This window comes from Macrobrachium nipponense, chromosome 6 (genome assembly GCF_015104395.2).
Source record: "Macrobrachium nipponense isolate FS-2020 chromosome 6, ASM1510439v2, whole genome shotgun sequence".
Classification (NCBI taxonomy): Eukaryota; Metazoa; Arthropoda; class Malacostraca; order Decapoda; family Palaemonidae; genus Macrobrachium; species Macrobrachium nipponense.
This window is the reverse complement of record NC_061108.1, coordinates 68,004,132-68,030,571: the sequence shown is the minus strand read 5'-3', so window position 1 is coordinate 68,030,571 and position 26,440 is coordinate 68,004,132. Positions and strand designations below refer to the sequence as shown.

The window sequence follows — 26,440 nt, the reverse complement described above, 5'->3', positions numbered from 1 at the left end:
TTGGTGCAAACAGCCCAACCTTCCACCTCAAAGGCTCAGTCGCAGCCGATTTATGTTATCTCCCCTCAGCCTCAGCCCTCCACCTCTTACGCCCTCTCTCCAGCCTACAACCAGGTCTTCGAGGGTCAAGCTTCACAGAAGTATGACCGCTCGGGTAGGGGAGGCAGAGGTAAGCGATCTTTCGTGGGAGAGGATCGGGAGGTCCCTTTAATAGGGGAAAACATTTCAGGGGATGGCCGAGGAGGCTACCAGAACCAATGAGGAACTTCAGGTAGGAGGGAGGCTGTTTCACTTTCGCCACCGGTGGAACTTCAGCAAGTGGGCTCAGAGCATTGTGTCAAAAGGCCTGGGTTGGAGCTGGTTAGCGAACCCACCCCCATCCAGACCTTTCCGCCAACTTCCTTCCAAGGAATTGACGGAGTATGCGGAGGATCTCCTTCAGAAAGGAGCTATAGCGAGAGTCAAAAGGTTAAAATTTCAAGGACGCTTGTTCAGCGTGCCAAAGAAAGGCTCACAAAAAAGAAGGGTAATCTTAGACTTGTCCCGCTTAAACTTAGCCATTCGCTGCGACAAGTTCAAGATGCTCACGATCTCGCAGGTGCGGACCTTACTTCCCGTGGGGCCGTCACCACCTCTATCGATCTTACCGACGCTTACTATCATATCCCTATTGCAAGACACTTCCGTCCGTATCTAGGCTTCAAGATAGGAGACCAGACATTCTCCTTCAAGGTAGTTCCTTTCGGGCTCAACGTAGCACCCAGGGTGTTTACGAAGCTGGCGGAAGTAGTAGTTCAACTAAAAAAGATCACAAGGGGTTATGGTAGTAGCGTATCTCGACGATTGGTTGATCTGGGCTTCAACAGTCGAGGAATGCAACAGAGCAACACTGAAAGTGATTCAGTTCCTGGAATATCTAGGCTCAAGATAAACAGGACCAAGTCAAGACTCACTCCAGAGTCAAACTTTCAGTGGCTAGGCATTCAATGGAATCTATCCTCCCATACTCTGTCGATTCCATCAACCAAGAGGAAGGAAATAGCGAAGTCAGTCAAGCAATTTCTGAGTCACAAACTGGCGTCAAGAAGAACTCAGGAAAGGATCCTGGGTTCACTCCAGTTTGCATCAGTGACGAACATCCTAATGAGCCAACTGAAAGACCTAACCAGAATCTGGCCGCTCACGAGCAAATGTCAGGTCCAGGGACAAATTATCCTCAGTCCCTCTGATTCTAAAGAATCGACTCCGGCCGTGGGCGAAAGTCAAGAACTTATCGGTGTCAGTGCCCCTTCAGTTTCCTCCACCAGGGATCACCATCCACACGGACGCTTCATTAAGCGGTTGGGGAGGATATTCCCAGTTCAAGAAGGTTCAAGGAACGTGGTCACCACAGTTCCGTCAGTTCCATATAAACGTACTGGAAGCAATGGCAGTGTTCTTGACTCTAAAAAGGTTACGTCCGCCAAAGTACTCCCACATAAAGCTAGTCCTGGACAGCGCAGTGGTAGTACATTGTATAAACAGAGGAGGCTCCAAATCACGTCATCTAAATCATGTCATGGTAGCCATCTTCTCCCTGGCGGACAAGTTCAGTTGGCATCTCTCCTCCACTCATATAGCTGGAGTGAGAAACGTCATAGCAGATGCTCTATCCCGATCAGTACCTCTAGAGTCGGAATGGTCACTGGACAACAGTTCGTTCCAATGGATTCTTCAGAGAGTTCCAGGTCTACAGGTGGATCTCTTCGCATCTCAAGCGAACCACAAACTCCCATGTTATGTGGCCCCCAACCTGGACCCTCTGGCCTATGCCACGGACGGCCCTGGGCCTCTAGACTGGAACAACTGGGAGAAGATTTATGTCTTTCCTCCAGTGAATCTTCTCATGAAGGTGTTAAACAAACTCAGGACATTCAAGGGTCAAGTGGCTCTAGTAGCCCCAGACTGGCCGAAGAGCAATTGGTACCCTCTAATTCTGGAACTGGGTCTTCGTCCTCTTCGGATCCCCAATCCCAGGCTCTCCCAGTCAGTACAAACGAAGACTGTGTTCGCTTCCTCAGGGATTCTCAAAACCCTAACTTTATGGATTTCATGACGTTTGCAGCGAAAAGGGATGCGAATATTGACCCTCAAAATATTCTCTTCCTGGAATCCGATAAAAGAGATTCAACTTTGAGACAGTATGATGCTGCTGTCAAAAAGTTAGCAACCTTCCTGAGAGAATCAGATATTAGGATCATGACAACCAATTCAGCTATATCCTTTTTCAGATCCTTATTTGAAAAAGGATTAGCAGCTAGCACGATTACGACAAACAAGTCAGCCTTGAAAAAGATTTTTCAATTTGGTTTCAACATAGACTTGACAGATTCCTACTTCTCGTCTATTCCCAACAAGGCTGTGTGCTAGACTTAGACCTTCTGTAAGGCCTACGTCAGTATCATGGTTCTTAAACGATGTTCTAAAGCTGGCTTCAGAAACCAATAATGACACATGCTCGTTTATAATGCTCTTAAGAAAAACTCTATTTTTATTAAGCTTGGCCTCAGGAGCTAGAATTTCAGAACTGTCGGCTTTATCCAGAGATCCGGATCATATTCAGTTCCTTCCCACAGGGGAAGTGCTACTTTCTCCGGAACGTAGCTTTATAGCTAAGAATGAAGATCCTTTGATGAGGTGGGAACCATGGAAGGTTCTACCCCTTCCACAAGATGTATCTCTTTGCCCAGTTTCAACCTTACGAGCCTTTCTTTCTAGGACCTCCTCATCCTCATCGGGTCCTCTCTTTAAGAGAGAAAAAGGTGGTACTTTATCTATTAAAGGCATCAGGCAACAAATCCTGTACTTCATTAAACAAGCCAATCCTGACTCTTTCCCAAAAGCACATGATGTCAGGGCAGTAGCCACCTCAATTAACTATTTCCAACATATGAACTTCGATGAGTTGAAAAAGTATACTGGATGGAAATCGCCGACAGTGTTCAAACGTCATTACTTAAAGTCCTTGGAAGCTCTGAAATTTTCAGCAGTAGCAGCGGGTAACATAGTTTCCCCTGACTCCACCTAATCTTTAGTAGAAGAACCAGTCCTCCTTTCTACCTGCCTCACCCAACAGTTCGTCTATTCCTGCCTTGTTCATTTACATTCACCTTGTGTCTTAGCTGCTTTGATGATGATGTAGTGGGTGTCCCTTATTTTTTTGCTAGGGGCACTCACAATTGATTATGGATATTGATCTCTTGGATGTCATCCCCTTATTTTTACGCTAGGGGATACATCTTATTGGTAATGGTTACGGGTTTTGTATATTAAGTTATATACATTCCTTTATATATTATTATTGTTGAGTTTGTTTTGTTCAACTTATTATGTTAATTGCTCTGGATTTCTGATACATAGCTTTACACAGATACCATTTTTGTACATATATGCCTTATTACACCCTGTATATATGTAAATTACCTTAAGTTAAGAAATATTATTAGAATTAAGTGTAATTTAAGCAATATTTCTATTTTGTATCATTGTGTATATGTATCCTTATTAGCAATTATATTCTTTTAATTTTATTTTACATTTTATTTGAGACCTCCTTTTATTTTGTTGATTTTGTTTACAATCTTGTGCTATTTCTCTGGTACGATTTCGCGCAGCGACACGAGCTGAGCCCAGAAAAGGGATTTTGACGTAAGGAAAAATCTATTTCTGGGCGATTGGCTCGTGTCGCCAGCGAAATCCCGCCCTACCCATCCCATCGCCCAAGATTGTCTGCTAACTTCAGGATGGCCACCAGAGGCGCAGCAGTCGGCAGCATGGGATGGAGTAGTAGTAGTAGTTGCTGCCCACTCTGTGGGTCGGCTCTCCTCTTGGAGGGATTTTGTAGTGGGAGAATTCTATTGGCATTTGGCTCGTGGTAGTGGTCTCACTCGCCATAGTGTTCATACCGACACCCTCTTGGAGGGTGAGCGAGTCAGTTATACTGACCTTTTTTCTTTATTTATTTATTCTCTGGTATGTGTTAGTACATTTACCCTAGAAATAATAGATTAAAGGATATTTCGCTGGCGACACGAGCCAATCGCCCAGAAATAGATTTTTCCTTACGTCAAAATCCCTTTTTTGTACATGCAACTTCCCCGGCAGATATATACTTAGCTATAGTCTCCGACGTCCCCGACAGAATTTCAAATTTCATGGCACACGCTACAGGTGGAACAGGTGATCCACCCCCCTGCCGCTGGGTGGTGGGACTAGGAACCATTCCCGTTTTCTAATCAGATTTTCTCTGTCGCCGGTTCCAACAACACCCGTTGTTGGTTCCTCCTGCTTTGGATTTCGTTTTCGCTTGCCGTGGATCTTGTTTGGACTGTCTTTTGGTGACGTATTGGATCGTAGGCTTGGCATACGCTTTTGTGGACTTTTCTTTGGATTTGCTTTTTACAATTCTCTCACGATGTCAGAAGTTAGTACTGTATATAGTGTGTGTGCAATGGATGACTGTAAGGTGAGGCTTCCGAAGGGTTCGGTAGATCCTCACACTGTATGCATGAGGTGTCGGGGGAATGATTGCTCTATTAATAATCCTTGTGCTGAATGTGAGGGTTTGAATGAGGAAGAATGGAATTCTCTTTCTTCTAATCTGAGGAATTTAGAGAAGGACAGGGTTAGGAAAGCTTCATCTAGAAGCTCCAGTAGGTCTCTTACTAACGAGCTAGTTGAGGAGATTTTAGACCCTAACCCTAATGGAATTGTTGCACCTTCTCCTCCGGTGTCAGCCCCTTCTCCCTTCATCGAACCTGCGGATTCGTCTTCTGAGATAGCTGAAATGAAAGCCGCTATTTGCAGGATGGAATTGCAGTTGCTTGCAATGGAGAAAGGTAAGAGTGCTGTGGAAAGATTTGTGCAGTGTTCCCAGTGTAGTGGAGGGGGCGTCTGATCGGCTCCGCAACGCTCCCAGGCCCAGTGGAGGAGGAATGTCGAAAACCGTTAGGAGGTTATAGAGAATCCCCACCGGTCAGGCGTCCCTTCGGCAGGTCCTGTTGTCTCGACCCAGGCTGCCATGGATCGCCACAGGAAAGGCATCCTTCGGAAGTGCTTTTCTTTGTCCGATTCGGCTTCCCCGAGGCGCGGATGGAGTTCGGCTGAGGAGTCGAGCCCTTTGAAGAGATCCTGGAAGGCTCCCAGAAGTGTTTTGGACTCCAGCCTGGAGCGCTTCCCTGAGGAGTCTCCATATGACACGAAGAGAGCCAGGAGATTCCAGGACAGCCCTTCTTCTCGTTCGGCTCTTCCCTCTTCTCCAAGGCCTCGCTCGCCTTCTCCTGGGGGAGATCAGGAGAAGTCTACTAAGCTCATTCTTGTGGGCCTTCAGGAGCAACTGACGACTTTGATGGGCGCTTTGGATAAGGATCCCCCTTGTAGGAAGGACATCGCGCTTCCGGTCAAGAAGTCAAGACCTCTCTCTCGGACAGAAGATCTCTCTTCTCACAAGAGACGTGCTTCTCAGGACAGGAGCCCTTCGCCGAGAATCTCTAGATGCTTGTCTCCTGACAGGAGCTCCTCTCTCCGCAAGCGCTCCTCTCCAAGCGGGCGCCTCTCCCCTGTTAGGCGCTCTTCTCCTGCTAGCCGCACATCTTCTAGCAGGCGCGCGCCTCTTGGTCGGTGCGCCTCTCCTAGCAGGCGCTCTTCTCCTGCCAGGCGCTCTTCTTCCAGCAGGCGCTACTCCCCTGGCAGGCGCGCTTCTCCTGACAGGCGCTCTCCTCCTGGTAGGAGCGCCTCTCCTCGCAGACGCTCTTCTACGGACAGAAGTGCCTCTCCTACCGGACGTTCTTCTCCCTGTAGGCGCTCCTCTCCTGTCAGGCACTCTTCTACTTCAGGACGTGTTCCCCCTGGCAGACTCGCAGGGGAAGTGGCCTCTTCTCAGGAACGTCTTCGAGCGGCTGTGGAGGAAGACCTGGAGGACGTCTTGGAGGAGGAAGCCCCCAGTGCCGCGGGTTTGTCAGATTACAAACTTTTAGCGGCTTTGTTGGTGCAGGAGTTTGGAGACTCCCTTAGCCCAGCTGCTCCTCCTTCTCCCCAATCGCTTTTCTCCAGCACCAAGGCCTCAAAAGGATCCTCCTTCCTCAAGATGCGTCCCACCATCTCTATGAAGAAGGCCTTGCAAGGATTTGGGGAATGGCTACGGTCCAAGGAGGAGGCAGGCAAGACGGTCTTTTCTTTTCCTCCTTCCAAGCTCTCGGGGAAACCTGGCATCTGGTACGAGACAGGAGAACCGATGGGGTTGGGACTCTCCTCATCGGCGGACGCGGACTTCTCAACGTTGGTGGATTCCTCTAGAAGACATTCCCTGGCTGCTGCTAAGACGACGTGGGGCATGAACGAGTTGGATCATTTCCTCAAGGGACTTTTTAGAGTGCTAGAAGTCTTCAACTTTTTGGACTGGTCCCTTGGTGCTCTGGCGAAGAAGACTCAAGATCCCGAGTTCCTAGGACCGGAGGAACTCAACAGCATACTGTCTTGTATGGATGAGGCAGTTAGAGACGGCTCGGGGGAGATTGCCTCTCTCTTTGGAGCAGGACTTTTGAAGAAGAGAGCGGTCTACAACTCCTTCCTCACCAAATCTGTGTCTCCTGTTCAAAGAGCTTCTCTTTTGTACGCGCCCCTTTCGAACCAACTGTTTCCACAGAAGTTGGTCAAGGATATTTCCTACTCCTTGGCAGAGAAGGCAACTCAAGATCTATTGGCACAGTTGTCTAGGAAGGTGAGACCAGCGGCTTCCTCCACCAGGAAGGAGAAGTTTCCTGCTCAGGAGCCCTTTCGAGGGGGCCCTTCTCAGAGATCTTCCTTCAGAGGCCGCAGACCCGAGAAGTGGGTTAAGTCTTCAATCAGACCCTTCAAGAAAACTAAGTGAAAATCAAGTCCTCCAGACAATGGTAGGTGCCAGACTCCTCAAGTTTGCAGAAGTCTGGGCACAGAGAGGGGCGGACAGCTGATCCCTCTCTATTTTGAGGAAGGGATACCTCATCCCCTTCAGAGAAAGGCCTCCCTTGACAACAACTCCAAGGGAGTTATCAGCCAGGTACAAGGACCCTGTTCTGCGAATGACCCTTCTTCATTTGGTGGACCAGATGTTGGAGAAGGAGGCCATAGAGCCAGTTCAAGATCTCCACTCTTCGGGATTCTACAATCGCCTGTTCCTCGTTCTGAAAGCTTCAGGGGGTTGGAGACCTGTTTTGGACGTAAGCGCCTTAAACTTCTTTGTCGAGAAGAGGAAATTCTCAATGGAGACGACCTCTTCGGTTCTCGCTGCGCTTCGTCCAGGGGACTGGATGGTGTCCCTGGACCTTCAGGACGTGTACTGCCATGTACCCATCCATCCGTCATCAAGGAAGTATCTGCAGTTCATGGTCCAGGGAAAGATTTTTCAGTTCAGGGCCTTGTGCTTCGGCCTGTCGACGGCCCCTCAAGTTTTCACGGGCCTCATGAAGAATGTAGCCCAGTGGCTGCATCTGGAGGGGGTGAGGCTCTCGTTTTACCTAGACGACTGGCTAATTCGTGCCGAGTCGAGGGATCGATGTCTGGAGGACTTAGACTTAACTTTGAAGATGACCCAGTCCCTGGGACTGTTGATCAACCGGGAGAAGTCCCAGATGGTTCCCAGTCAGAACATCGTATATCTGGGGATTCAGATGGATTCTCAGGATTTTCTAGCTTTTCCATCCTGGGAAAGAATAGAGCGATGCGTGGAAAAAGTGACAGCCTTCCTAGGAAAAGAACGGTGTTCCGCGAGGGAGTGGATGAGTCTTCTGGGGACACTTTCGTCTCTGGAACAGTTCGTTTCCCTAGGAAGACTACACTTAAGGCCCCTTCAGTTCTACCCGAGGCGGATGTGGGACCAGAGTTCGTAGGACAAAAACCTCCCCGCTCTCAACCTGACTGCCTTCAGACTATCGAAAGACTTGTCAGAGCGAGGGGCTTTTTGCTCAAGGCTTCTAGTGCTATCGCCAGAGCCCGTAGGACTTCTACCTTGCGAGTCTACCAGTCGAAGTGGGAGGTGTTTAGAAGATGGTGCAAGACGCAGAAGGTATCCTCATCCAATACCTCTGTGACCGATATTGCTAACTTCCTTCTCTTTTTAAGGGAAGATTGTAATCTAGCTGTGCTGACAATCAAAGGATATAGGAGCATGCTAGCCACGGTTTTCAGGAACAGGGACCTGAATATCTCAGAGGATAAAGACCTTCATGATCTTATCAGATCTTTTCAAACCGCGAAAAAGAAGACCTCTAGGCCCCCCAGTTGGAACTTGGACGTTGTCCTGAAGTATCTGATGTCTAATAAATTCGAACCTCCTCAAGCGGCTTCTTTCAGAGATCTTACTAGGAAGTCTGTTCCTTATTGCTCTTGCCACTGCTAAAAGAATTAGTGAGTTGCAGGCTTTGGATGGCAGAGTGGGCTTCAAAGGGGAGTCAGCGATCTGCTCCTTTAAATCCTTATTCTTAGCCAAGAATGAGAATCCCTGTAAACCCTGGCCCAGAAGTTTTGAAGTAAAGGGGCTCTCGTCTTTAGCGGGAAAGGAGTTAGAGAGATCCCTATGCCCTGTCAGGATCTTGAAATTCTATTTAGAGAGGAAGAAGAAGCTGAAGGGCAACCTAGAGAGTCTCTGGTGCTCAGTCAGAGATCCCACAAGGCCTATTTCAAAGAACGCACTGGCGTTCTTTATGAGGAGTATCATAAAAGAAGCACATGTGGCGTGTGGAGAAGAGCAGTTTAGGCTCCTTAGAGTGAAAGCTCATGAAGTGAGGGCCATTGCTACATCTCTGGCCTTTCATAAGAATATGTCGCTGCATGATCTAGTTGCGTCTACATTCTGGAGATGTAATTCAGTGTTTGCCTCCCACTATTTGAGAGACGTTAGAGTGACGTATGATAAGTGCTTCTCTTTGGGGCCTTACGTATCTGCGGATTCAGTGCTGGGACAGGGAGCTGAAACTAATCCTTTTTAATTTAGCTATTCTTATTTTTAAGTTGATATTGTGTTTTTTATGGTTGTTTGGAAGAGGGGTTAGGTTGTACCCCCTTTCAATTGTTAGTTCTAACACGGGTTAGAATTGGTCAGGTGGTCGGGATTGGTTTTGTGCTCCTTGAAATTGCCAGGGGTATAGGTTCTGTCATGTAAGTGGGGTAGCCCCCAGTGACAAGATCCAAAAAGGTTCTGTCATGTAAGTGGGTAAGCCCCCATTGACAAGATCCAGAAGAGCTCTCAGTCATAGGTCACTACCTCGCTGAAGCTCTTGAGGCAAAGCAGACTCATAGACAGTATCCATGAAGTCTTCTGCCCATTCAGGTAAGACCCAAGGTTTTTATAACCTACAACATATGTTGTTTCCTGTTTTTTATATATTTATTTAGCTGTCTCTTACCCTCCACCAAGGGTGCCAATCAGCTAAGTATATATCTGCCTGGGAAGTTGCATGTACAAAAATGATATTTCTGGGCTCAGCTCGTGTCGCTGCGCGAAATATCCTTTAATCTATTATTTCTAGGGTAAATGTACTAACACATACCAGAGAATAAATAAAATAAAGAAAAAGGTCAGTATAACTGACTCGCTCACCCTCCAAGAGGGTGTCGGTATGAACACTAGGCGAGTGAGACCACTACCACGAGCCAAATGCCAATAGAAATCTCCCACTACAAAAACCCTCCATGAGGGGAGCCGACCCACAGAGTGAGCAGCTCGTACTACTACTACTCCATCCCATGCTGCCGACTGCTGCGCCTCTGGTGGCCATCCTTTTCAGTTAGCGCACACGAGTCACACGTGCTATTTTTCTCTGTGTTTTTTGTGCCCTTTCGTTGGATTTATCTATAATGGAGCGTGCAGCTATCGCAGCAGCTAAGTTAAGTACTCAGTATTTATGGTTAGTTGGTTTTTTCCGGCCCTGAGACAGTATTTGCCGTTTTTTAGGTATAAATACGAACTCTGGGTCGGAAGCATGGCAGCATGGTTCTGCCTCGTGGTGGGTTCGTTCTTGGTCTCCCATACCTAGAACATCCCCTTATCTATGTACGCTCTATATTAGTTATCCGTTTTACTTAGGGTGCTGTCTACTCAGGTTTGTCATGCATGCATGTCTTTTACCTTATGTAGGCTTCTTCTATCCAGACCCTAGTCCCGGCTCTTAGTATCGGCCTCTGACTAGCTTTGAGTGGTAGACTTGCCTTCGGGTTAGTCGTACACTCCTGGATTTTTTCTCCTACTATATTGCTTTCTTTCTTTTATTTTTATTTAATTATACTATGTATTTTGTTATGGTTAGGTTGTTAGGCGTCTGGCTTAGCCTAGGTCCTGGCTCATTGAGCCTATACTACCGCTCATCAGTTCGGTTGCTTCCCTATAGCATCTCTCTGATCAGTTGGTTTTGGCCCAGTGGGCCTATATGCTACTGCTTTTCAAGTTTCAGTTGCTTCCCGAATAGCATCTCTCTGGATCAGTTTGATTTGCCCTAGGGTCTTAGTTGTCTTGTTTTGGTCTTACCGCCTCGTGGTCACTACGTGATCACGAGACAGCCAGACGCCTGCCCAGTCACCTTCCCCCCCCTCCCGCGCTCTTCCATTATAGTCGGGGGTGTGGATGGTGGGTCGGTCTGCCCATGCTCGCTCCACACCCACCCGAGCCTGCCTCCCTCTCTCCCCCCAGGCGGAGGGGCTAGGGAGACGGGACAGACCCAGACTGGACTCGACCTCTCCGGCTTCTCGGTCCGGCCGGGTGGTAACGTGTTGGGGGGTACTGGCCTTTCCCCCCATCCGTTGCTACCTTGTCGCTCCGTGCTAGCTCGAGCCTGTATGTCTTCTCGCTCTTTCCCACCTTACTAGGGCTCCTTTCCTGACCGGAGTCCTGGCATCCAGCAGAGAAAAGATGTTAGTCCACCCAGTAGAGTGGACCGGAACATACGAAAAAAAAAAAAAACGTGGTCCCCTTGCTAACCTTACCCGTATTGCTGAGTTACTACCACTCCGCTACGCACTGGACTTGGTCCGGTTCGTTTGAGTTTTAGGTTTAAGTGTTATTAGATTAACTATAAGTTTATCTTAAGTACCTTAAACCATCCCCCCCTCCCTTACATGTCTTACCGGATCTCTCCGGGATTATAGCCTATTCAGGCGAAGCAGGGAGGGGTTATGCCCAAATTTTTTCCGAGCTCCGGCATGCAACTGGAGTTCTTCTGTCCTTTAGCCTGTAAGTGATATTCTTTAAGATACTCATGTGTCTTCCCACTTACAGGTCACCAACTGTGAGCATCCGGGATGCGCCGCCACACTTCAGGACCCATGTGGACACGAAGTTTGCCGTCCATGCTCCATGCGCGACTCCGCACGGGGACATCCAGGTCTGGTACCATGAGACGTGTACCATATGTTACGATCTGGTGAGCCAGCTTTTAGACGGGGTAAGTATTCCATCTCCGGTAGCTGCTCCGCTTCTGTTTTAGTGCTTAAGTTTTCATCATTCACTTTAACTTAAGGCATCTAAGTTTAAGTTATACTTTAAGTTTTAGTTTTAAGTGATTCTTAAATCTAATCTACGCCCTCTCTTCCAGGCGCCGGCAGTGAGGGATACCGCACTGGCAACCCTGCGGGCCTGGGTCGGCGGTTTTGGGAAGAACGCCGCCAAGGGTATGCCCTACATTCTAGAGAAACGGTTGGCGGTATTAATCTTCCCCGGAGGCAAGGCGACAGGATACGTCGACCCAGTAGAGGCGGCCCCGACTATCGCCTTCATCCAACAACAGCTGGCTGCCTCATTAACTGACCAAGACCAGGATATCTCCACGGACGTCGCGACTTTAGATATTAATGTGGAACCTATGGTAGGTGTAGACGACCTGTTGGTCGAGGTAGGTAAGGTGGACACCCAAGGGTCACCCTTGGGCGTAACTGTTTCTTTCTACTCCTGCAACCTCTCCATCCTTCCAAGGCTTTACAGGTGATGAATTGTATACTCCTCCTGACGCTTCGGTTAGACCTAAGGTCAAGGGTCAAGCAGTGAAATCCTTGACTAAGACGTCGTCGTCGTCTAAGAAGACGACTTCGGCTTCATCCTCCTCGCGTAAGTCTCCGGCTGGGATCCCGGAGCAGACAGGTCTAAAGCTTCTTTAGCTTCCGGCTCTAAGTCCTCAAGGAGTAAACATCCTCCAGAGAGAGAACTCGTACTCCGGCAGAGTCACCAGTTCCGCTACCCCTGGTTCCGATTCAGAGCCACCCTCCACCTCCGCAGCAGCTCCGGCTTTGGACTCCAATGCTGGCCTGTTGCAACAGGTGGGCAACCTGGTTGGGTCCCTAAAGAGTAGCATGGAACAAATGATCTCTCGATTGTCGGATAGGATTACTTCCCAAGACTCCATTATAGCCGGACTGAGAGAAGCCCCTCTAGCCTCTCCTCCACTTTCCAATACAAGTGGAACTCAGCTTCCTCCGTATGACTCGCTACCTCCGTTCTCGATGAACAACCCATGGAGAGTAGCGTCATACGCCCCCTTCCAAGACGGTCTCATTTCTATACCGGAATTTGGAACTCGAAGGATAGAGGACTTCGAGTTCTACCCGGAAGACCTCCAGCCTCCGTTCATAGGCTACGCAAGGCTCACAGCTTCAGCCATGGTTCGGGATGATAGGGTACCAAAGGAGACAGTCCTCTATTCACGAGACCAGGCTCAGAGAGAATGGCTCAGGTGTTTAGAGGACATGGATTGTTCTAATACCAAGATACAACCTTTTAAGAGTCCCTTTACCATTTTCACAATGGATGCGAGTACCCCTCGCTCCCGTTCCTGACAAAGATCGCGAGGTCTACCATTCCAGCGGCCCAGAAGGGGGAAACCCATTACCTGCAATTGAAGGAAGCAGATCCCACATCTCCGTTACTCCCCTCAGCCGGAGAATTGTGGGAAGACTTGCCGAACACCTTCTCAGCTGGCAAACTCAAACCGGACTGTGCTATGGAGCAGTTTGGTGAAAAGCTACCCAGGCTCCCCAAGATAGCCTTATTCAGGCTGAATTTGACGCGAAATCGCGATTAGCCAGATCAATTAACTCTATGGCTATGACCGAGGTAAGCAACCATAGCCTATGGCTCAGAACCGCTTTTTAAGCTCATGACCGAAATCCCTGACTCAAACGGTACAGTCAGATATGTTTGAGTTTGCCACTGCTAGAACGAATTGTAGGAAGCATGTCCTACAAGAGGCAACCATTCGGCATGAGCCGAATAGGTTACTCTCGTCTAACATCTGGGGAGCAGATCTCTTCCCAGAAGCTATGGTGAAGGAAGTCCAGTCAGAGGCTACGAGGCTGAACCAGAGACCTTAAAGGACCGTTGGGGCCTTACGGCTAAGAGGAGGCAAGACCTAACAGCTAAAGGTAAGGGGCAGAGGAAACCCAGGCGTTTCCAACCTTACCAGAAAAAAGCAGCCACGCTTTCCTCAGCAGGTTCCAGCGGTGCCCTTAGTGCAAACAGCCCAACCTTCCACTTCTAAAGCTCAATCACAGCCAATTTATGTGATATCCCCTCAGCCTCAGCCCTCCACCTCTTACGCCATCTCTCCAGCTTACAATCAAGCCTTCGAGAGTCAAGCTTCACAGAAGTATGACCGCTCGGGTAAGGGAGGCAGAGGTAAGCGTTCCTTTCGTGGGAGAGGATCGGAGGCCCCTTTCAATAGGGGAAAGCACTTCAGAGGAGGCCGAGGCGGTTACCAGAAACCAATGAAGAACTTCAGGTAGGAGGGAGGCTGTTTCACTTTTCGCCACCGGTGGAACTTCAGCGAATGGGCTCAGAGCATAGTGTCAAAAGGCCTGGGGGGTTGGAGTCTGGTTGACGAACCCACCTCCATCCAGACCTTCCGTCAACTTCCTTCCAAGGAATTGACAGAGTACGCGGAGGACCTCCTTCAGAAAGGAGCTATAGCGAGAGTCAAGAGATTAAAAATTTCAAGGTCGCTTGTTCAGCGTGCCAAAGAAAGTCTCACAAAAAAGAAGGGTAATCTTAGACTTGTCCCGCTTAAACTTAGCCATCCGCTGCGACAAGTTCAAGATGCTCACGATCTCGCAGGTGCGGACCTTACTTCCCCGTGGGGCCGTCACCACCTCTATCGATCTTACAGACGCCTACTATCATATCCCTATTGCAAGACACTTCCGTCCGTATCTGGGTTTCAAGATAGGAGACCAGACATTCTCCTTCAAGGTAGTTCCCTTCGGACTCAACGTGGCACCCAGGGTGTTTCACGAAGCTAGCGGAAGTGGTAGTGCAACAACTCAGGACACAAGGGATTATGGTAGTAGCGTATCTCGACGATTGGTTGATCTGGGCTTCAACAGTCGAGGAATGCAACAGAGCTACACTGAAAGTGATTCAGTTCCTGGAATATCTAGGCTTCAAGATAAACAGGACCAAGTCAAGACTCACTCCAGAGTCAAACTTTCAGTGGCTGGGCATTCAATGGAATCTATCCTCCCATACTCTGTCGATTCCATCAACCAAAAGGAAAGAAATAGCGAAGTCAGTCAAGCAATTTCTAAGTCACAAACTGGCGTCAAGGAGGACTCAGGAAAGGATCCTGGGTTCTCTCCAGTTTGCATCAGTGACGAACGTCTTAATGAAAGCCAACTGAAAGACCTAACCAGAATCTGGCGCTCACGAGCAAATGTCAGGTCCAGGGACAAACTATCCTCAGTCCCTCGGATTCTAAAGAATCGACTTCGGCCGTGGGCGAAAGTCAAGAATTTGTCAGTGTCAGTACCCCTTCAGTTCCCTCCACCAGGGATCACCATCCACACAGACGCGTCCTTAAGCGGTTGGGGAGGGTATTCCCAGGTCAAAAAAGGTTCAAGGAACTTGGTCACCTCAGTTCCGTCAGTTCCATATAAAACGTACTGGAGGCAATGGCAGTGTTCTTGACTCTAAAAAGGTTGCGCCCACCAAAGTACTCCCACATAAAGCTAGTCCTGGACAGCGCAGTGGTAGTACATTGTATAAACAGAGGAGGCTCCAAGTCACGTCATCTAAATCATGTCATGGTAGCCATCTTCTCCCTGGCAGACAAGTTCAGTTGGCATCTCTCCTCCACTCACATAGCTGGAGTGAGAAACGTCATAGCAGACGCGCTATCCCGATCAGTGCCCCTAGAGTCGGAATGGTCACTGGACAACAGTTCGTTCCAATGGATCCTTCAAAAGAGTTCCAGGGCTACAGGTGGATCTCTTCGCATCTCAAGCGAACCACAAACTGCCGTGTTATGTAGCCCCCAACCTGGACCCTCTGGCCTCTATGCCACGGACGCCCGGGCTCTAGCACTGGAACAAACTGGTAAGAAGATTTATGTCTTCCCTCCAGTGAATCTTCTCATGAAAGTTTTAAACAAACTCAGGACATTCAAGGGTCAAGTGGCTCTAGTAGCCCCAGACTGGCCGAAGAGCAATTGGTATCCCTAATTCTGGAACTGGGCCTTCGTCCTCTCGGATCCCAATCCTCCCAGGCTCTCCCAGTCAGTACAAACCGAAGACTGTGTTCGCTTCCTCAGGGATTCTCAAAACCCTAACTTTATGGATTCATGAAGTTTGCGGCAAAAAGAGATGCGAATATTGACCCTCAGAATATTCTCTTCTTGGAATCCGATAAAAGGGATTCAACTTTGAGACAGTATGATGCTGCTGTCAAAAAGTTAGCAATCTTCCTGAGAGAATCAGATATTAGAATCATGACAGTTTTAATTCAGCTATATCCTTTTTCAGATCCTTATTTGAAAAAAGGTTTAGCAGCTAAGCACCGATTTACGACAAACAAGTCAGCCTTGAAAAAGATATTTCAATTTGGGTTCAACATAGACTTGACGGATTCCTACTTCTCGTCTATTCCTAAGGCATGTGCTAGACTTAGACCTTCTGTAAGGCCTACGTCAGTTTCCTGGTTTTTAAACGATGTTCTAAATGGCTTCAGAAACCGATAATGACACATGCTCGTTATAATGCTCTTAAGAAAAACCCTATTTTTATTAAGCTTAGCTTCAGGAGCAAGAATTTCAGAACTGTCGGCTTTACTCCAGAGATCCGGATCATATTCAATTCCTTCCCACAGGGAAGTCCTACTTTCTCCGGAACGTAGCTTTTTAGCAAAGAATGAAGATCCTTTGATGAGGTGGGAACCTTGGAAGGTACTACCTCTTCCACAAGATGTATCTCTTTGCCCAGTTTCAACCTTACGAGCCTTTCTGTCCAGGACCTCCTCATCCTCATCGGGTCCCCTCTTTAAAAGGGAAAAAGGTGGAACTTTATCCATTAAAGGCATCAGGCAACAAATCCTGTACTTTATTAAGCAAGCCAATCCTGACTCTTTCCCGAAAGCACATGATGTCAGGGCAGTAGCCACCTCAAATTAATTATTTCCAACATATGAACTTCGATGAGTTGAAAAAAAGTATACCGGATGGAAATCGCCGACGTGTTCAAACGTCATTACCTTTAAGTCCTTGGAGGCTCTGAAATTTTCAGCAGTAGCAGCGGGTAACATAGTTTCCCCTGACTCTAGCTAATCTGTAGTAGAAGATTCAGTCCTCTTTCTACCTGCCTTTCTACCCAACAGTCGTCTATTCCTGCCTTGTTTTCATTTTACATTCACCTTGTGTCTTAGCTGCTTTTATGATGGTGTGTGGGTGCCCCTATTTTTTTGCTAGGGACACTCACAGATGATTATAGATATTGATCTCATGGATGTTACCCCCTTATTTTTATGCTAGGGATACATCTTATTTATAATGGTTACGGGTTTTGTATATTAAGTCATATACATTCCTTTATATATTATCATTGGGTGGTTAATTTGTTCATTTGATTATATTAATTGCTATAATATTTTTGATACATGCCTTTACACAGATACCATTTTGATACATGTAAGCCATTTTACCTCTGTATATATGTAAATTACCTTATGTTAAGTAACATGATTAGAATTAAGTGTAATTTAAGCATATTTCTATTTTTGTATCACTGTGTATATGTATCTTTTTAGCAATTATATTCTTTTTATATTTATTTTTTCTTTTATTTGAGACCTATTCTGATTTATTTTATTACTTTTATTTACAATCTTGTGCTATTTCTCTGGTACGATTTCGCGCAGCGACACGAGCTTGAGCCCAGAAAAGGGATTTTTTGGACTTCTGTAAGGAAAAGAATCTATTTCTGGGCGATTGGCTCGTGTCGCCAGCGGAAATCCCACCCTACCCCATCCCTTCGCCCAAGGATTGTCTGCTAACGTTCCAGGATGGGCCCCCACCAGAGGCGCAGCAGTCGGCAGCATGGGATGGAGTAGTATTAGTACAGCTGCTCACTCCTGTGGTCGGCTCCCTCATGGAGGGTTTTGTAGTGGGAGATTTCTATTGGCATTTAGCTCGTGGTAGTGGTCTCACTCGCCTAGTGTTCATACCGACACCCTCTTGGAGGGTGAGCGAGTCAGTTATACTGACCTTTTTCTTTATTTTATTTATTCTCTGGTATGTGTTAGTACATTTACCCTAGAAATAATAGATTAAAGGATATTTCGCTGGCGACACGAGCCAATCGCCCAGAAATAGATTTTTCCTTACGTCAAAATCCCTTTATTATGATATAATGAAATTTTGTACATACTTTACCCGGCAGATATATATGGTTAATGGCCCACCCAGCCTCCCCTCATGAGACAGGTGGAAGAGAAAATCTGAATAGAAAACAGGAATGGTTCCTAGTCCCGCCACCGAGCGGCGGGGTGGTGGATCACCTGACCTACCTGTAGCGTGTGCCGTGAAATTTGAAATTCTGTCGGGGACGTCAGAGAGTATAGCTAAGTATATATCTGCCAGGTAAGTATGTACAAAACTTCATTATATCTTAATAATATCATATTTGAAGGTTTTTTTTGATGAAGAATGCAGTTTACATAGTTTTCAATGCACCCAAAGCATTAAAAGTAAGGTTTTCTTAGGATTTTTGACGATGTTCCGGCTTACGACAATTTTCGGCTTACGACGCGTCTCAAGAACGGAACCCTGTCGTAACCCAGGGACCTCCTGTAGTATATTTATATTCTATTTTAGTCCCTTCTGTCCACTCACCAACGTAAGTTTTTGGTAGATGTGGTAATGTGTATAGCTAGTTCTCAGTTGGCTAGAATAAATTTTTTGTGATAAAAATGCAAACTATTTCTTCAGTAATACATCAGAATTCTTGTATTGTATATGCAAAAAGCCCTCACACTTTCTTGTATAGGTCCTAAACATGCTGATTTATATTGATAGTAAAACAAGACAAGCAAATGAAAGATCAAACCCAAATGAACATTGGGCTTTCAATAATTATGTTGAATCCCATTGTAGGTAAATAAAAGACGCCTGGCTATGTGAATAAAAGGTATTTTAGTAATTTCTTTCATGTAGATTAAATAAGTTGGGTGATAATCCAAATAGTATAAAATATTGCTGTCTGGAGTAGGTGAATGGAGCAACTGCCTCAACATTGGTTGGAGGGCGAGAAATTTGGTTTATGCATGGCAGTGGTATTGCAGTTTTCTTTTCTGAATACTTTGCGTGCATATGTAATTTTTCCTTGAGCATTAAATAATTATAACAGATCAATGATTGGGCAATTTCAGGAGTATTTTACCAATCAACTTATCAAGAAAAATTTTAAAATCTCATTGACTTCTTGCCATCCTTTATGGGTTGATGACATGTATGGCATAAAAGTCTAGCCTAGACTTCTTATTTTAATATAAGGTTACAATAGATAAAATATATAAGTAAAGGTTACAATAAGAAAGTAATTTTGCTTTATGACTAAGAGTCTATGTTCTCTTGCCAATGCTTCGTGTTCTTTAATGGGCCACCATAAATAAAAGTAATTTTTTTCAGCATATAATGGGGTCGATATAGTTTTTTGTATCATTATAAAATTATTTTCATATTCATGCATAACATTGTACATATTGCAGAATAAAGGTTTTTGTTTTTGAATGATAAGGAAATCTTGTGATTTAAGCATTTTATGGGCATAGGTCTATGTGTAGCTTGGGCTATGCCAGTGATATCTAAAAGCCCATTGTTTGCTTGTGATTGATCTTAGTATAGACTGTTTTATACAAGTTTGTATTTTGTGGGCTTGCATTGTTATATTATCAATGCAAATCGGCATGATTATGATTTGTAGATGATATGAGGGGTCTTTGTATATACAGTGGACCCCCTGTATTCGCAGGGGATGCGTACCAGACACTCCCCACCGCAAATAATTAAAACCTGTGAGTATTTAGAACCCCTCTAAAAAAGCATATAACTGCCTATCTTGAAAGTTCAGATACCAAATGTATACCTTAAATAGCATCCTATTTCCAAAATACCTTAAATTACTATCCTATTTCTGAATTAACTAGATGATGAAAATGTTCAAAAGAATTTAAAAACCTGATGCATATGATGCTGAACGTATCAGTACTGTATGACTGTAATCCCATTAAGGTACACATAGTTGAGTAACAAATATAAAATGCAAAAGCTAGCAAAATTTGTGGTCCATTTGTTCCTTTTCATCTTTAGGAAATTCATGCCATCACATTGGCAGCTTATTTAATTGTGTTCATTTGATGAGATTATCTGAATTCTTGGTGTTTAGTCAACTTTTCACATAGTTTGAGGGGAGATAAAATGTGGCTAGCAGTTGCAGATAACTATGATATGTAGTGTAGCAAAACTGTTTGATATGGTTTCATATGCTGGAAAATTTGTCTTTCAGATGCCATCAGCCAGCTGTGATATTTATTGATGAAATTGATTCGCTTCTTACCCAGCGATCAGACACTGAACATGAGAGCTCCCGTCGCATCAAGACAGAATTTCTTGTTCAATTGGTTAGTAAGTTGATATAATCAAATGTAAATCAGTTATTTTAATTACAGTTTGTTCCGACACGGGATACAAACCTTTCGGTCCTTTTACAATAGGAAGGTTACTAGCGGCAGCTGGATAGGTCGTAAGCTTTCGAACAAGGGGTTCGGTAGTTAACTGCTTGTCCGACAGTGCACGCGCCGCGCGACTGGGAAGTAAAGAATCACTTTTGCTTTCGGCCTCACAGCGTGTGGATGTGTGTATCTTCGCTCTCTGCCCGCTTCATCATCGTTTGCTTTCGTATGGTTGTATTTTCTTACTCTGTTTACGTTGTGAAACTGATCTGTAAATACACTCATTTCAACTTTATTTTGTGTTTATTACCAATTGTGATTGATCGGCAATGGATTCACCACACCTCACGATTGTCCGGCTGACTGTGCCCGGAACTGAAGGGCGTAAGTACGGAAAATTCCGCAGTTTTCTGGAGATCGATCCCCATGTTTTTTGTGTGCTCGATGTGGTTGGGGCACGAATGCTCTCGCACCGAGCCTTGTGAAGTGTGTAAACTAGTTGGTCGGAGGTGCAGTGGGGCTTGTACGAGGGCAGGAAGAAGCGAAGGCCTGCAAAGGAGTCGTTGGAAAGGCTCTCCGCGACTCCCTTTGGTAACGGACACTCGCTCGTCTTTCCTGCCCCTGCCTCAAGCTCCCGCACGTATGGCACCTTCCCCTTCGGGGGGGGTATCCAGGTCCGATAACCCGACCGTTGCTTCCACAGGTGCTTCTGCTGCGAGGGACGACCTTGGTCAGGTGTGGGTGTCTTTGGGCTTGCAGGGCGTGCCCAGTGTCCAGGGGCTGCTTTACCACCTAGCTGGGTCTGCTGCGGTCACGCATGCTACGGTGACCACCACAACCACCACCCTGTCAACTCCAGGGTACGCTGCCCCCCCTCACCTGGTGTATTCTCCCCATGCTGTGTATGTTTCGCCTACCACCTCAGTGCAGGGTGCCGATCGCCCCGTACCGAGGGGGGGCGTGCTGCCGCTGCCGCCCAGGTTAGCCGTGCTGCCTCGGCCTGACTTCTGCTGTCCCAAGAGCTTCGCCCCTGGACCTGCCGCCGATCCCTAAGAATGTCGCTGACGTTGGCCCAACCTTCTATGATGACCGTACTGCCTGCCGTACCCACTCAGATGTTGCCGATCGTTCCTGCCGTGACTGCTGTACCTGCCGTTCCTGAGATGTCCGCACCTGCCGATGTCGTTCCTGCTCGTGGCGTTGCTGTTCCCGACGTTGGTCTATCCGGACAGGTGCGTCCGGGCCCTGTTGCTTCGGCAACAGCAGCCCCGGCTCCGCCCTGGATGGTGTCGTCGTCGTCTTCGTCGTCGTCTTCGTCGTCGTCGTCGTCGTCTGCCGCCTCTCCCCCTTCGACTTCTAAGGCTTCAAAGCCGAAGGTTGCCTCCTCCCCTCCTAAGAAGTCTCACTCCAGTGTGACGGGGGGTTCTTCCACTGGTCCTCCTGCTCCTTTGGGAGCGGGGCCCGTCTCTTCTTCCGCAAGGAAGAAAACTACCGGGAACCAGAGGGTTACCGACTAACACTGGTACTTCCTCGCCTGGTGTCAGAGGCTCTGCCACTGCATCAGGTTCCGTCTCGGTCGTCTCGGTCTCTCGTTCACGAGAGGTACCGGGTGTACGGTCGCCTACCGGTGACCGTACAGCCAAGAACCAGACGTCAGAGCTCGCTCGGCGTCAGGTTCACGGCACGAAGCGGAAGACTGGTGACAGCCGCTCAGGCGACTCTCACCAGACCAGCTCTCGCTCTCGCGGCGATCAGCTGGCTACCCGGGCTGACGTGACGGTCTCTGACCGGCCACATGCCGAGGCTGGGAAGAGGTCCCCCCGATCGCTGGTGCCAGCCATGGTGTGACGCGCCGTGAGGACAAGCATGGTCTCCTGCAGGCCCTCCAAGCCCACCTGGTTCTTGCCGGTGAGCGAGGGGGGAGCGTCAGGTATGCCTCTCCCGTACCTTCAACCTCCTCAGGTTACACTGGGAGGAGCGAGGTATTGCGGAGTGATCGTGAGGGGTGCGCCCTGCATGATCCCGTCACGACGCCGTACGTGCCAGGCACGGTCCTTGGACCGACCAGGACGTGTGCGCAAGTGGCAGGAGGAGACCGAGAGGGGTCTGTCGCCGTTCCCCCTCTTGAAGGGGGAGGGTCTCGGGAGGTGCTCCTGTTCGAGGGACTGGACGGTCCTACACCTCAGGATGCAGTGACTCCCGAGATCCAGAGGAACTTTGCCGAGGTTATTGCGCTGATTTGTCAGCACGACGACCTTGGGGAAGGGTCGCCCGCCTCTCCCACCTTCAGAGCCCCACGTCCTGGCTCGAGTCGTTTTGGGGCCCTCCGAAGAGGGAACCCAAACTGACGGTGGGGTTGCTGCGATCGGAGCTGGCCGATTCTGTCTTGAACCAGGTTGAGTCTCTCGTCTCCGGACAAGAAGGCTCTCTCAGGTCGAGCAGATCGAGCAAGCTGCTTCCACCTCCTCTGCTGTGACAGCGGTGTTTTTACGTGCCGTCAGAAGATCCGATGCCGCCCAAACAGGTAAACCCAGAGTTAGCCAGGCTAACTCCGGGTGTGTCTCTGCAGCAGCTCCTGTCTGAGAACCTATGGTTCTCGCAGCAAGAGGCACTTGGCCTGGAATCTACCGCCATGGCAGCTTTCCAGGCCGTCTCCTGGATAGACCTGTGGTCCCTCACAGTGTCTAAGGTCGCAGCCAACTCCGGGGGAATTTCCCCCGAAGAAGACTCGGCTTTCAGGAGGCTTTGCCAGTCTGGAGGAAGAGCCATCTCCTTCCTCGCCCACCAGACGGCAAACCTGTGGGCAAACCTGGTACTTCGCCGTAGGGACGCAGTCCTTACCTGGGTATCCAGGGCGGCTGGGCGTGAGGCGGCGTTAGGACTTCGAAATGGACCAGTATGGAGTTCCTCCTCTCTTCCCGTTCCCAGGAGAGATGGTGGGACGCTGGCAGTGGACAGACGGCGCACTGACGACAGTGACCGTCTTGTTCGCCAGGCAGTTACGAAGGCTTCTGGGCAGCCTCGAACTGCGGCCAAGCCCAAGAGCTCGGCTAGTGCTTCCTCGCTGCTAAGACGATAGCCTCGTTGAAGCCCCAAGGAAAGACTCTACCTTCTTCGACTTCTGCTAAGGGGGCCCGTAACCAGCCCTCCTCCCAGCCATCCTTTTCACGAGGAGGGTCAGGGAAGAAGTCGAAGAAAGGGGGGAAACGCTAGGGACGGCGTTCCCCCTCACCTGCTGCCGGAAGTGGGGGGGGGTGCCTGGCGAGCCATTGGGCAACTTGGCAGCGCTACGGTGCTGAGACCTGGATAGTAGATGTCCTTCGGGAGGGATATCTATTACCCTTCGAATCTCGGCCACCCCTCTCACCTCCAACCATTCCAACAGCAAACTTATGTTCCAGGTTTCTTCGAAGGACGTGGCATTACGACAGGAGATCCAGTCCATGCTGAGCAAACGAGCTGTAGAGATCGTCATGGATTGGTCACCAGGCTTCTACAGCCGTCTTTTCCTGGTGGAAAAGTCTACGGGGGCTGGCGCCCGGTGATAGATCTCTCTCCCCTGAACCAATTAGTTCGCCAGACTCGGTTCACGATGGAGACGGCACGCTCCGTGCTCGACTCCATGAGGGAGAAAGATTTCATGTTTCCAGTGGTATCTGAAAGGACGCGCGTATTTTCAAATACCCGTTCATCAATCTTCAGAAAGTACCTCCCCGCTTCATCCTCGACGGGACGGTGTACCAATGCAGGGCACTTTGCTTCGGTCTCTCAACCGCCCCACAGGCGATGTTTCACGCGCGTTTTGTTCACTTCTGGATTGTCTGGCTTGGGCCCCTCTGCCGGGCACGGGTACGTCTTCTGAGGTATCTCGAACGATTGGTTAATCCTGGCGAGCTCCCGCTCGCAGTTGTTGCAGGACAGGGATCGACTACTAAAGTTTTGCTGCGATCTGGGGATCGTGGTGAACTTCGAGAAGTCAGATCTCGAACCCAAGCAGAGGATGAAGTACCTGGGTATGCTGATCGACACGGTAGCAGGGCGAGTTTTCCCCGCAGACTCGCGGATCAGCAGATTCAGGGAGGAGGCAGCCAACCAGTTCCTGTCTCGGCAGGAACAGCAGCTCAGCGATGGCAAGTTGTGATCAGCCACCTGTCGTCACTCGAGTTAGTCCCTCACGGGCGTCTTCACCTGCGGTCTCTTCAGTGTGGAGACTAAAGGAGAGTTGGTCACAGGCAACAGATTCCCCTCCATAACTTCCCCGTTGTCCCCTCATGCTGGAGGTAAGGCAGGGAACCTAGCCTGGTGGCTCGACGACAGGAACCTCTTAAGAGGAAGTGCCTTTACGCACCACACCACCACCACCACCAACCACCCACCCCCCCCCCCCTCCTCCTGGAGATGCTGCTGTTCCCAGACGCATCAACTGAGGGATGGGGCGCACACCTGGAGGAGTTTGCTGACTTCAGGAAGTGTGGGACGATTGCGACAAGCACCTTCACATCAATGTCCTGGAGCTCAAGGCAGCATTTCTCGCTCTCCAAGAGTTCCAGGACCGCTTGGTGGGACACTCAGTGGTGTTGATGTGCGACAACACCACGGTAGTGGCTTACGTCAACAAACAGGGGGGGCCTAGTATCTCTCCCGTTGTACCAGTTGACACGGCAGGTGCATTGAGTGGGCCCGAGGCTCACTCAATAGAGCTGTCAGCACGCTACATTCCAGGGAAGAGGAATGTAGTAGCAGACAAGCTCAGCCGTCGGGATCAGGTGATAGGAACCGAATGGTCCCTACACCAGGACGTGGCGGAAAGGCTCTTCGACCTGTGGGGGCGACCAGTTGTGGATCTGTTTGCCACCCGGCACAACAGAAAACTTCAGGTTTTCTTTTCAGCCGTGCCGGACCCATGGGCAGCTGCAGAGGACGCTCTTCAACATCCGTGGGACAACCTCTTCGCGTACGCCTTTCCCCCGTTCAGCCTGATTCGTGAGGTGATCAGTCGAGTACTGACCACCCCGAATCTCAGGATGAGCCTGGTGGCTCCCAAATGGCCCCAGGCCATTTGGTATCCGGACCTGCTGGCTCTTCTCGCAGGAGAACCGAGAGAGATTCCCCATTGGCACAACCTTCTCGCCCAGCCACACGTAGAACGGTATCACCGAGCAGTCCAGTCTCTACAACTTCACGGCTGGCTGAGTGCCCCAGTTTGGTGGAACAGCGCAATCAATATCTATACTATGGGAAGGAGAATAATGTTTTTAAGTTATCAAAAATTTTAGGAGCAAATGGGATTTTTAACATGACTGGCTTGTTTGGATTTCTTTTTAACTCTGGTATTTTAGATAAACTGTAATGCTTGTGTGCGCCTTGCTTTTATTCTTATTGAAATTGTGTGTATGTATGCGAGTGTGCATGTACGTATGTTTATGGTATGTATGTATGTGTGTGTGTATGTATGTATGTATGTAATAATTTTTTATATAATTTATTTTTATATTTGTTTTATAATTGCCAGTATCTTTTATCATATTTTAAAATAATTCTGTTAAAGTATTATTATTAAAATTTATAGGGTCTTTTTATATATAGTTCGGCATCAATGACCTAGTTGTCACGATGCTAGATTAATATAGTATCAATCAATCAATCTTGCGAACGAGAGGCTTTTCTCGTAGCGCAGCAACAGAGATGGCTGGAAACGTCCGTCAGTCCTCTGCAGCTGTGTACCAGGGGAAGTGGGCCGTCTTCTGTGGTTGGTGTCGTAGACGGGGTCTATCTCCTCTCAGAGCCACTCTTCAGCAGGTAGTGGATTTCCTCGTATTTCTTCACCGAGAGAAGCTCCTCTCTGTCCCCACAGTGAAAGGATATAGAGCTGCCCTGGCACTAGTCCTGAAACTGAGGGGATTGGACATTTCGAATTCGTTCGAAATCTCCTTGCTCATGAGGAGCTTCGAAAGGTCTTGCCCACCCAGGGAACTCAAGCCCCCTGAGTGGGACGTGACTCGCGTCCTTAGGAGTTTGACTTGAAGACCCTTTGAGCCATTCTGAGAGTTGTCAGACAGGGACCTGACCCGTCAAGACCCTCTTCTTGCTGCCCTGGCATCGGCGAAGAGAGTAGGGGAACTTCATGTCTTTCCGTTCCTTCGACGTACGACACTCCAGGGGATGGGGATCTGTGACGCTCGATTTCGTCCCGAACTTCGTTGCAGACTCAGAAGCCGTCGATCCCTGACGATAGGTTTGAGTCTTTCACAATCCCCTCCCTAATGGACTTCACCGGTAATGATGCGGATGAGATGCTGCTTTGTCCTGTGAGGGCGCTACGGCGCTAACCTGAAGAGAACTCGGCACCTCAGGCCTGAGTGTCGACACCTCTTTGTTAGCACCGGGGTAACCAAGAAAGAAGAAGTATCCAAGAACCACTTTTTCTTTCTGCGTGAGGTCATCAGGAGAGCG

At 48.4% G+C, this 26,440-nt stretch overlaps 1 protein-coding gene across 1 annotated transcript in view; it reads left to right on the top strand.

The window, feature by feature from the left end:
- Nucleotides 1-26,440, top strand: part of LOC135216549 (fidgetin-like protein 1) — a gene marked incomplete at its 5' end in the record, with an annotated part of 288,347 nt that overhangs the window by 110,809 nt on the left and 151,098 nt on the right. The window contains 2 exons of the mRNA XM_064251924.1: nt 12,840-12,847; nt 19,822-19,936. Coding sequence (XP_064107994.1) covers nt 12,840-12,847; nt 19,822-19,936 — 123 coding nt within the window. The remainder of the gene's footprint in view (nt 1-12,839; nt 12,848-19,821; nt 19,937-26,440) is intronic.